General features: G+C 38.5%; 1 protein-coding gene across 5 annotated transcripts in view; it reads left to right on the top strand.

The window, feature by feature from the left end:
• AOAH (acyloxyacyl hydrolase) overlaps window positions 1–13,114 on the top strand; it is a 180,343-nt gene that overhangs the window by 23,494 nt on the left and 143,735 nt on the right. For 3 of the 5 annotated variants that reach the window (XM_014840719.3, XM_070511896.1, XM_070511890.1), the window contains exon 2: window positions 3,708–3,803. In XM_014840719.3, the coding sequence (XP_014696205.1) occupies window positions 3,708–3,803 (96 nt within the window). Of the gene's footprint in view, window positions 1–1,045; window positions 1,362–3,707; window positions 3,804–13,114 lie in introns of all 5 variants that reach the window. The other 2 variants (XM_070511887.1, XM_070511882.1) reach the window with 2 other exon arrangements.

Below are 13,114 nucleotides of genomic sequence, written 5' to 3'. Positions count from 1 at the left end.
TTTTCCATCCAGTTTATGTAAATTTGGGAACTATACTGTGAGCTCCCTATGGACAGGGATCCTATTCTATACATCTGGGTCCCATCAAAGCCTAGCACCATCTCTTGCCAAGAACAGCTGCTCAGTAACTCTTGGTTGAATGCATGCTTCCTTTGTTAAAGCCAGTCTTGGAAGACTCCTCTGACATGCAGGCAATCTGTATGTAGCATTTGCCTCCGTGAGGAAGAAAAGAGAACAAGTGGCAGAATTTCTCTAGCTACACATCTAGCCTTCCACACGTTTTTTCATGCATGTCTCCATGAAGAGGCAGTCTCATTCTCCACAGGATTAGAAGAGATTTCCCATGAGTGTTTTCTCTCACTCATCCATCCAGTGAATGTGTGCTGAGCTCACGTACCAAGAGTGGTGCTAGGCCTGGAGTGGAAGAATAAGTCATTGACTTTGCCCTCAAGGAGGATGATGTCTGGGGTGAGGAAGTCAAAGCAACATTTAATAACAGTCCTAGGTGATAAGTATGAAGGACTGGGGCAAAGTAGAGGAGAGGGCCCTGAATTCTGATTGGGGAAAGAAGGTGAAGTGTCACTGGAGTTTGAGGATCTTGAACAATTGGGAAGAGCTAAGCAGACAAAGGAGGAGAGGGTAAAAAATAGCACACAGAAAAAACTAAAGCCTGTCAGGGTTGGGGGAGGTGGAGATAAAATGAGTTCACTACAGAGTATAGAGCTCTTCTGAGGGGAGTAATATGTGCTTATTTCTGGTCCCTCCAAATCTTTGGTGTCTCAAAGACTGGTCACTTAGGGGAAACTGAGGCAGCACGACAATCCACAATTGTCCTTGTGTGCTCCTTCATCACTTTATCCGAACAAGAAAATGCCATCAGGTCTATATTCACCTCACGGTACTCTCTGACCTTATTCCTTTAGCAGGTATTTATCCCATCCCACAATGTGTCTGGAACTATTCACGGCATATCCTAAATGTTCCTATTACACCTCAATCACTGAAATCACCCAGGCTATTTTACACTTGCTTCTTTTCTTTGAAGGTGCCTGTTGAAAATGTTCTGAATAAATGAAAACTGCGTTAAGCCAGGTTCTGGAGTAACCACGGTTTTCCACAATTTTTGAGAAGCCATGTAAAATCGTAAGAGCAACAGGCTAGGTCTCAAGCATAAATCTGTAGCGGAATCTCCTCTGCTTGGTATCTGTGCCAGATCTCCTAATTTTATTTCCAAAGCCCCACACCCACCATACTTCAAATCCACTCTGGATGCCAAATGCTGCAGCTGGTTGATAAGATGCTGTATGAAGTGATTACTATGCAAGATGGCAACCCAGTCTCCACCGCGTTCTTCTTTGATGGTGAGCTGCATGTTGTGACCATTTGCTATAGAATCTACTGTTTGATTCAACCAGAGGGGACTGGTTGTTTCACACCAGAATGAGAAGTGGAGCCATGTCCTGTAATGACACTGGAACAACGAGTAAGCACTGTCATCAGTGAGATGACTGAGCCAGAACACATCTGCAGGTACATCCATTAATCCTTTCCTATGGAGACCTCCAGCAACTGAGAACTGAAATGTCACTCAGGTGGCTCTCCAGTCAGCTTGCTTCAAGTCAGCCAATGCCTCTTGTCTCTCTATTCCAAACCAGGCCCTGTGTCGGGCACTCAAAGCTAGAGCTAGTAAGACCCCATTCCTGCTATCAAGGAACCTATGGTCTACCTCTAAACTCTTAAAAATGAAATTCCGAAGGGTAGGTAATTTGTTCAAAGTCATATCATTTGTAAGTGACTGATCCAGTATTTGAATCCAAGCATTTTTTTCCCAGACCCTTCCCTTTTCAACTACACCACACTGCATCCTCTTATCACATTGCAATTTAATTATTTATAATTGTTTTTATCAAACAATTATTAAAATTTATTTAGTTCCACCTAACTCAACAAGTGATTAACAGAGACATAAATCAAAGTGTAAAAGTATATTATAAATGTTGAAAATATTCACATATTCTAAATATATTTTATACATTTAAAATAAAAGGAAAATTGGTTTATTTCTGGGTTATTTGAGTGACGTTTATCTTTTTTATTCTGTCCTATACTTTTAAAACTTTCTAAAATGAGATTGAATTGCATTATATTTTTGAAAATTTATTTTTAAAATAAAACATATAAGAAAATTATTTTTAGACCATAAAGTGCCAACAACTATCAGCTACTAAATTCATCGCAATGTAATAAAACCCTCAATACATGGATTAAGTTAAAAGTACATCTAATCAACTTTGATCGTTGATGCTGATAAATGCCCCAGCAGTAAGACCCTGGTTATCAGGATCGCACTGTCTCGGATTTGGTGAGCCCAGCTTTATCTGAGGGTGCAGAACAATCAAGTCCCAAACTTCATCAGATGTTGCAGTGTCTAGAAAGATAGAAGTCTCTTGTTCTTAGCTGGCAATCTCACATTTTACAGGTTTCATTTCTTTCTGTCTAGAAATGCCCCATTGTACTATTCACATCTGTTGTCAGCCACCTTTTCTCAAGAAGTCCTGGTGGGAATTTGGTTTTAATGACACTGAGTGTGTATTTGGGTTCCAAGTCCCTTGAGCTGATGGATAATAGTGAGCTTGCTGCTGGGCCAGGTACCATGGAACTTCCTCATTTGGATGGGAGCCTTCTTTTGCCTCCTCAGAAACCAACGTCTGCAAATAAGTACCGCTCCTCTTATCTCAAGGAGGCCTAGCAATTTCCTCTCAGAGACCTAATGATCTTTGACCAACCAATCCCTTTGTGTAGAAGAAAGAGTCCCCTCCCTTTAGAAAAAGGAAGTTTAGGCTTCCCCAGCAGTTCAGGAGACCAAGGCTGGTGATAGAACCTTCTGGGGGTGTCAGCTTACCATATATTACCATATATGGGGGCCTTCACACTTACCATATATTAAGGTAGCTGAAGGAATATATTCCTAACTTGATCCAAGTTTCCTTCTAGACACTAATTATATTGGTACAAGCTTTCAAGCAGTGCGCTTTGTAACTGAGAGGTAAAATAATATTTTACAATAGTGTTATGATTTCAAAGCATGCTCAGTTGCACTGTTATCTCATTTAATCACCACAGCAGCCCTATGGGAAACGTACCATTACATACTTTCTAGTAAGGAAACCAAGGCTTAGAAAGGCTGGGTGGCGAGTCTAAGATTCAAGGGCAGGACTCAATTCCAGTTCTTCTGACTCCAAACTCTGAGTAATTTCCACCACTTTTCTAAAATTTAAAATCTGACCCCAGGTTGCAGGCTGAGGACACACAGGAGGGGAATGATCCTATTCATAATAGAGGCGACCACTGCAGAAAGAAGGAAAGGGGAGAGGAAAGAAGCCAACATCTATTGAGCTTCTGCTCTGTGGGGGCTGTTTCCTTGCACTATCTCCTTGACATCTCATCTCTTTCTCCCATGTGATAGACAAAAAACAGAAACAAAGCATGACTCAACTACTTCCCCAGTGTCATGTAGCTTACAAGTGGCAAAACTAGACTGAAACCAGTACTTCTGACCCCCAAACCCACAATCTTCTCATCATGTTTCACACTTCACTACAAGTCACAGTGCATTTGTGAAGATGGTAGATTTTAAAAGGCAAATGGCAAATAAAAGTTCCCTGTTCTGCGTGAACTTGCTGACATCTTCTTCTTCTCCCTCACAGGGTGTGTGCTGGTGGTCTCTGTGATTGAACAGCTTGCCCAGGTTCACAACTCTACGGTCCAGGCCTCCATGGAGAGACTGTGCAGCTACCTGCCTGGTAAATACAGAAAGGGTCACGTGGCTGTGGGTCTGCTTTCTTTCTCACTCATGAGTCATCATGACTGAGTTTATATCCCTCCTACACACACTCATGAAAGAAAATATGATTATATTATTTCTGTGAGTTGAATTCTTATGGGGCTCATAGAAATTAAAACAAACATACAAAAAACCACTCTAGGCAGTTTTTTTATCTGACATTTATTTCCTGTCATGGCATAATGAGATTGCTTAAGACATTTAGGGGATAAAATTTTGAATGGCCAATTGTTGTTTTATGTGTTACATTTATAATGATTTTCCCACTTGGTAATCATTTCCTTAAATACCAAGAAGGTCAAAATAATGAATAACAAATAATTTTCAAAGATTTATGTTAGTTTGACCACCTATACATACCCAGTTAGGGTTAGGGTTAAGGTTAGGGTTAGGTTGGGTTAGCCCTACCAACACAGAGCTATAGGCTGAGAAACAACTAATCTCAAAACCCCAAATGGGAAAACAATCTGGGAACATTCCATTGACTTGAACTAGATCTCAGTAAAATCCCTTACAAATCCCGCAAAAGAGGGAACTGATTGGTGGTTTAAACAAGTTGTATATTTGTTTTTCAAGCTCAGCAGAAAGAAAATATTGATTCTATTTCCCTTATAGAATACTGTTAGGTGAACAGTCACAATGAATTAACTCCTTTTAGAGTTGAATTCTCATTCACTTAATGTTAAGGAACTAATTCATCAAGGATGCCTACATTATTGTTTCTAAGTTAGGTAGTTGGACTAATGGCAATTGTATCTTTGATTTATATGGCATGCTATACCAATAGCACCAAAACATTTCGGAGAATTTATTCCATGCAGTCACAATGTGCATTCACAAGCTAATTTTTTTAGAATTCAAAAATAAAGACTAGGAGACACAAACACGTGTGTTCACAAACTCCCAGATTAACCATTGCTAAGATTTTGATATATTTACGTCATATTTCTTTTGTGGAATTAGAACTTGGCAGATAAACTTGAAATACCCTTTGGCATCCCTCTGCCCCCAGTTCCATTCTCCTCCCACCTCCCTGGAGGGAAACACTCGCGCGAACTTGATGGGTATTGTTCTTGCCAAATTTTATACTTTCACATTCACTTGTATGAATCCATAGACAATGTACAGTATTGTTCTTTGGGTGATTTTTTAAATCTTGATAAAACAAAACAAATGTAGAAAACTACACAGGATAAATGTGTAGCTTTAACACCCTTGTAAGCATAGCCCAGGTGAAGAAGGAACAGATAGGTAGCCACTCCAAAAGCCCCAGCCACATGCCTCATCCCATCATAAATTCTCCCTTCCCTCTGAAAGAACAACATTTCGAGTTTTACCATAATCATTTCCTTGCATTGCTTTATAGGTTTATCATCCAATGACCATCCCTAGATGCCGTAGTCTTGCCCGGTTTTAAAATTTTTGATGTGCCTTTTCAGTCTATTTTAATCTACAAGTTTCCTTTCCATCCCTTTCTCTTTTTTTCTCCATCTCTTCCTTTTCCTCATAATTTAACTGTGGAATTTGCCCTGTAGAGTTTCTCATAGTCTGAATCTTACTGATGGCATCCTTGTGGTATAATTCAATATGTTTCTCTGTACTCTGTATTTCCAAAAACTTGGCAGCTGGATCCAGAGGCTTGATCACATTCCAGTTTGAGTGGTGGTGTTTTCTTTCATCAGGAGACCATCATAAGCAGTTTTCTCTTTTTTCTTTTTATGGTATTAGCAGCTGTTGATGCTCAATGTCCAGACCTATTAGTTCATAGGAAGTTGCAAAATGGTGCTGTTCTAATCTATCATTTATATTTCATTTAGTAGTTGAAATATACTAGAGACAGTTTCCTCTCATCATCATCATACTTTAGGAACATTTTGCCCAGAGTTCCTATGTTCATACTGGAAAGAAACAGGGTAAATGCTTGATTCTTTTGCTTTTCTTACCAGTTCTCAAATGATTCATTACTTTCTATTATCATCCCAAAGTAGTCAGTTAGTTTTCTTTAAAATATCAAAATAAACTCATAAATTTATACACATTTGATGAGTTTCAGTCTATTTCAATTATCTTTTTGAAGCTTAAATTGTCTCATCTTTGACCAGTGGGAACTTCTTCGGGTTGGCTCCTGAGTCCTTTTGACATAAGCCTAAGTAACCTTTGATAGCTTTCTCACTAACTGGTATGACAGGGTGTTCCAACCCTGTCTTGTACATTTCTAACCCCAGGCTTGAAATCAGTTATTTCTCTTAGACGCTCTGGTTTCCATTAGTGGGAAATATTATTTTAAGATCACAATCTGGGTGTGTAGGAATGCTCGTTGCTCCTGAGTTGATCATTCTTTCTAGGTCTCTTCAGTGGACAGTGATAGAAAATATACATATATACATTTACGTGTATAATTTTAAGATAAAATAACCAATGTGTTCATACTGAAGCTTCAAATTCAAATTCAAGAGTACAGGACTTTTCTCTTAAGCTCTTCTGTCTCACATCTGTGTCTCCTTTCCACACACAAAGTCCTAATTCTCAAGGACAAAGGCATTGATATAATTAAAATATCCCATAATTACTCATCCCATAATTACCTATCCCTCAATACACATATAACAGCCTCAGAATGTCAATTCTAATACTACTACCATCAATATATTTTATAATCAGTGAAAGCAGTTAAAATTGTTTTTTGGATATGCTCTTCCTATTTCTCCACCCTTTTGAATCATTAAACTGAAGTATCTGAGCATATAGCCATACGTGCAATACCCACTCCCTTTTCCCTTCATTTAGTCTTAGTCCCATCCGCAACTACATTGGTGTTCACCACCAGCCCTTATGCAGATGTCTCTCTAGTCAAGTTGTTGTCTAAAGTTCATTCCTCAGGAAGGGCTCATGGGAACAATATTCCCTGAATTCTTTCCTGTTGATAACAAGGTGACTGTGCCCTTTATACTTGAAAGTCAGTGTTCTTCTGAATATAAAAATCCTTGGCCCACAATTTCTTTCCCTAAGTATCTTAACTATGTTATTTAAAAGTCTAATGAAAATCTAATTTTCTTTTTCTTATAAATCACTTGCTGTTTTTGCCTAGAAGTTCAAAGGATTTTATCTCGTTCTTCTATAAAATGTAGTCATCTAACTAGAATATGTCTTGGTGTTAGTCATTGTGTATTGATGTTCTCAGGCTGGCAGTGTGCTCTCTCAATATGTGGTTTCAAATACATTTTTTATAATTTCAGGGAAGTTTTTAGTATTTATTCAGTTGCCTTGATTTGGTGCTCTGCTTCAGGGATTTCTATTATCCATATTTTGAATCTTCTTTGCCTCTCTTTGATATTTTGCCTGTCTCTTGAATACTTTTTATCTCTTCATTTATTTTTTATCTTGAAAGTTTTGCTTTTTCACCTTCTGTTTCTCTTAAGATACCAGCTATTGCATTCACTCCTTCTTGTGTTCATTCTTGTTTAGACTTCATTTCTTTTATAATCTTGTGTTCTTTCCTGAGTTCTTTTGTTCTGTGTCTGAATTTTTCTAATTCTGATATCTGTTATTCTTTCATGTCTTATGTCATTTTATTAATGCTTCTTAGCTCATTTTGAAATACTCTGTTATGTTTTAATCCTTTTTTTGGCATGACTTTCTGGCATGCTTTTGCTATCTGTAGGGATGTGATTCTGTTCCATATGCTTTTTTTTCCCTTATAATAACTTTGTATGGAGTTGACCTAGATACATTTCTGTTGCTCATTTTTATGTGAAATTAGTTTTCCAAAACTCTTAGAAAGAGAATTGGTTCAGAGTAGCTTTTCTAAATGCACAGAACTCCTTCTTTCATTGTTTTTGTATAGTATCAAACACACACACGCGCGCACACGCACACACACACAGCAGCTTGCTAATCGTCTCTGCTCCCCCACCCACTTCTATCTAGATTTTCTCTTTACTTTGCTTCTATCTAGCTCAATTTGATTCCAAATTCAGCAGTTTCTCCTCAATATGGGCCCTGTCCTAGAAGGGAGCTCTGGTAGGTCACTTTCTAGAATTTGTAGATGCCTGACCACTCTAGCCCCTTAGTCCTTCTACTCTTGAGCCCTTTGCATTCATCTGCTATTACAATGGGCAAAACCCCTCCCAGTCTCAGCTGCTCTTCTTTAATTGGCCCACCATGCTTTCTAGTCAATACCTATGGGCTATTTGGGGATTCTCCTGTTCTCAGGGATATATGACATCCTATTGCTTCCCTTTCTTTCTCCCACACAGATGTTAATAAACCACAAGTCTTGTGGCTATGAGTGGTTCATCCTTGCCTAATTGTATTTTGGGGTTCTTAGAGATACTTAGTTTTGTTGTAACTATTGTCCACGGGTTTTTAGTTTTCCTATCCAGGAGGGGTTTTTTTCCCCCTCCTTGGTAGAGATTCAAAGAAATTCCAAAACTCAGCTTCCTCTACCATCACCTTTCCAGAATCCCTCTTGTAGGGACTTTAATGTCAATGTCTACATACGTATTGCTCTGCAACTTCTGTTTTTCTCTCTCTGTTTTGTTTTTGAGATCTATACACGTTAAGACATATAGACCTGGGTCAAGCTTCTTAATTACTCTATAGTTCTTCACCATATAAATGTGCCATATTTTATTTATCCATCCCCCTATTATTGGACATTCGCAACCTATTATAAACTTTACTTTATATTTTCAAATCTCTGAATTAGAGAAAAAAGAAGAAAATATTATTACCTTTTTATAAAAGGGAAAAAACTTTAAAAGTCATAATTATCATTAAGACCTGTTTTGATTGGTGTCATTTCTGTGTAATAGACCACACTGATAGATATCACCATTTGTACTTTGAATTTATCTCGTTTTAGGCAAAGTTATGTTGTTCAAAGATGAAAGGCTCAGCAAACATCTTATTTCCTAGATTATTGTCTCCTAACATACTAACAAAATGTAAAACAACATGAACCAGCATTGCAGGTATTCAAGGTATCATCTTGGCTCCTTCTGACTCGTAAAAGGAACCTTTCAGAGTCTGCTGACATAAAATAAGGGGCTGAAAGTCAGATTCTGGTAAAATAGAAGTTGACACTTCACCAAGGGACGCAAAGTAGGTATTTCAGTTTTCACTGGTAGGTTACCTTTCATTTGGAAGAATTTGAAAGGATTAAGGAGGCTCTTTGGGCTTATTTTCATTTTATTGATTAATGTTTTACCTCTGGATGGAATTACGGCACTCAGTTCACATTAAAGGCTCTCTCACGGACAGACACAAAAGAAGAGTGGGCATTACTGTTTCCATTTTATGGGTGTGTAAGACAGTGCACAGAATGGTCATCAAAATCGTATGAGATGACAAAGAGAGTTTGTCTCCTAGCTGAGGATTTCTTCTTCCAGAAAACACAATAGGTCTGGCCGTAGTGACTACTTCTGCTGGTGAGCCAGAAGAATGGGGAACAAAGGAAGTGAAGTTATTCGCATCAATTATTACTTTTAAAATTGTTTTTAAGTAGTACTGCTTTTACCTCCAAAGCTAAACAAGTACAGAAAACATAACCTTAGCAGAGAAAGCTTATAAACAACGTTTTTGAGAATACTCACTCAGTAAATCGTTCTGGCCTTTCCTGTGCCTGGGAACACAATTTTTTTCAAATCGTGCAAAGCATTTCTGACCTTCAGTTTCACCTACTGCTTTTGCCTCTGGCTCTCATTAGTAAACACCTTGGAAGAATCTCAGAATTGTTAATGGAAAAATGATTAATGGAATCATTCTCACTAGAGGTCAGCAGACTCATATGCCCTGAGAGTCTTGCTAGAACTTTACTTTCTTGGGTCACCCATGCAGAAATCTTATCTTCATTGAATATGATAGTTAAAAACTATCGTAGACTTAAAATGAAAAGAGCAGATCTCTTCAGGTTCTGCAGTTTCTGAAAATCTACATGCAGCCTAGAATATATAGGCGCAAAACTAACTCTGTGGTCAATTCGTCTCACTGTGCTTCAAATTTCTCATCAGCAATTAGTGTATAACAATATCCACCATACCTGAGGGAGACGAGGCATCAAATAAAATGTCCTGAGTACATTGAAATGCATGCTACAAATAACATGGACCTTTGGAGTGAGAGATTTCAACCTCTTACTGAACCACTTACTGTATCTGTGATCTTGGGCAAGAATAATCTCTCTAAACCTCACTGTTTCTCCCTGTAGAACGAGGGTGAAAACAACCACTCCCTCAAAGGGTTTTTATGAGAGAAGAAGTGATGGCAAACATGAAGGTGAATTACAACGTGGAATGTTCTAGATTTTATTTACACACTCATAGGGATAAACTTTATTTTTTTTTTTTACCCTCCTTTGCCCTTGGGAATGCCCTTACTTCTTTTTCTTATGCTGTTCCAAGTCCTTCTGACTCTGTAGAAATTAAATGCTCTTGTACCTTCCTCGTCATAGGCACAGTTTAGCTCTGTAAGTCTTACATCAGATAGCTTACTAGCAACACGTTAGCGCCCATCTTTTCTTAAGTTGTATAAATGACAGTCAGATTGCCATCTGATCCTGGCTTCCTTTTTTCCAGAGACTTTGCATATCTCTGCTCTGCACCCTTCTGGATGCATCTAGACTTTAGCCTTCAGAGGGCCTCTCATGTCGCTCATTAGCAGTTGCTCCAGGAGTCTCTCACTTGGCCATCACAAAATCGTTTGAGGAAACTGACAGTTCAGAAGGTCCTGCCCAGAGGTTGAGGAGAACTCCGTGGCCATTCACTTTGACTTTAGCAAAACAAGGTTCTAAAGTGATACAGACACACATACAAACATCTCTTATTTTACCAGAAAGAAGACGAATTTTCTCTGCCTTTCAGGCAATACTACAAGTTTCTCAAGGAACACCCTAATGTTGGTTTTTAAATTGCTCTGCCTTGGCTAAACTAGCTCTAAGTTAGTGATACTTGAATCTCGCTTCCAAAGTGCTTTGCAAGTTCACATAATTTTGAATGTCGGCTACATAATTCTCCAAACTTCCAAGACCATGTAGTGAAGGAGACTGAATCCTACTCCTACATTTTTCAGATGAGGAAATTGAAATGCAGAGAGGAGAAGGAACCCGAGTGAGGTCAGAGGCTAGTCAACTGGTCCTGAAACTCAGGTCTCTGAGTCCTATGAGCTCAGAGCTTCTTGAGGCTCTCCACTGCAGTGCACCTAAAAGGGAGCACCCAGGGGGAAAAGGGTATGCTTTGTTTTGTTTTGTAACAGTTGTATTAGGGCATAATTCACATACCATACAATTTACCCATTTAAAATGTATAATTCACATTTTAGTATATTCACAGAGTTGTGCATCCATCACCACAATCAATTTTAGAACATTTTCATTATACCAAAAGGGAACTCTGCATCCCTTAGCTGTCATCCCCCAAACATTCATCCTCCCCAGCCCTAAGCAACCACCAATCTACTTTCTGTCTCTGTGAATGTGACTATTCTAGGCATTTCATATAACTGGAATTATACGATTTGTGGTCTTTTATGACTGTTTCTTTCTTTTAGCATAATGTTTATAATGCTCATCCTTGTCGTAGCATGTATCAGAACTTCATTACTCTTTATGGCTGAATAATGTTCCATTGTGTGGATATACCTCACTTCGTTCATCCATTCATTAATTAACGGATATTTGGGTTAACTTGTTTCTACTTCTTGGCTATTTTGAATAGTTCTGCTATGAATATTTGTGTACAACTTTTATGTGGGCATATATTTTTTATTCTCTTGAGTATATACATAGGAGGTAATTGTTGAAGCATATAGTAACTCTATGTTTAACCATTTGAGAAACTGTCAGACTGTTTACCAAAGTGGCTGCACCATTTTATATTCCCACCAGCAGTGTATGAGGGTTCTAATTTCTCCATATCCTCGCCAATACTTGTTATTATCAGTCATTTTTTACAGCGTATCATAGTGAGGTGAAGTGGAGTCTCATTGTGGTTTTCATTTGCATTTCCTTAATAGCTAATGATGTTGAGCATCTTTTCATGCGTTTTTTGGCCATTCATATATCTTCTTTGGAGAGTACCTATTCAGACACTTTCTTTAAATGTTTGGTACAATTCACCAGTGAAGCCATCTGGCCCTGGGCTTTTCTTTGTGGGAAATTTTCGATTATCAATTCAATCTCTGGTTATATGTCTATTCAGATCATCTATTTATTCTTAAGTCAGTTTTGGCAATTTGTCTTTCTAGGAATTTGTCCATTTTATCTAAGTTATCTAATGTGCTGCCATGCGGATATTCCTAAGATTCCCTCAGAGGTCTTTTTATTTCAGTAAGGTGAATACTAATGTGGGGATACAGTTTTAAGTTCCTACTTCAAAAGCACGTGTTTGAAGTCTCATACTTTACTGTAAAAAAAGTCCTATGAACCACCCGGCCATAACAAAAGACAAAATTGTGCCATTTGCAGCAATATGGATGGATCTTGAGGATATTATGCTAAGCAAAATAAGTTAGAGAAGGACCAATACCGTATGATTTCACTCATATGTGGAAGATAAACAAACAAACAAACATACAGAGAAGGAGAACAGATTGATGGTTGCCAGAGGGGAAGGAGGTGGGGGAAAGCAAAAGGGGTAAAGAGGCACATACATATGGTGAGGGATGGAAACTAGACTTTTGGTGCTGAACATAATGCCATCTATACAGAAGCCGAAATATAATAACGTACGCGTGAAATTTACACAATGCTACAAACTAATGTGACCTCAATAAAATAATTTTTAAAAGTCCTATGAATATATCTGTCTTAATATAAAAGTAATATTTATATTATTCACCATTGAGTAAAAGTGAAGTCCTAGAGAGAGTTCCCCGTATTGATCCCATTGCTTCACTGCTCCACCCTCCAAGCAAGATGTGGATAGCCCCACCTGAGACAAGCATGACAAGATCAATTCTCCTCAGGGAGGGTTTCCCACCCCTTCCCAGGACAGCCCATCTGTCCTAACTATGCTAATTGCCGGGTTCCACAGTAGACTCACAAGCTGGAGAGACAGGACCAGTGTCAACAGGTTTCATCGTGCAAACAGATCAACCCACAAGGCTTTCCTGTACTCTCATCAAAGGGAAGGCAGGGGGCGGGGGGAGGAGAATGTTTTGTTAATAGATGTGTATGTGTTCTCTGGTGTAGCTGGCAGCACAGGGACACCTGTGACAGTTAGTCTCCTTTTATCTCTGAAATAACAGCAGCAGAAACTAAAGAGCTGAAGTGAA

Source organism: Equus asinus, chromosome 1 (genome assembly GCF_041296235.1).
Source record: "Equus asinus isolate D_3611 breed Donkey chromosome 1, EquAss-T2T_v2, whole genome shotgun sequence".
In the NCBI taxonomy this organism is placed as follows: domain Eukaryota; kingdom Metazoa; phylum Chordata; class Mammalia; order Perissodactyla; family Equidae; genus Equus; species Equus asinus.
Note: the sequence above shows the minus strand (reverse complement) of the source record. Positions and strands in the feature narration are given on the sequence as shown.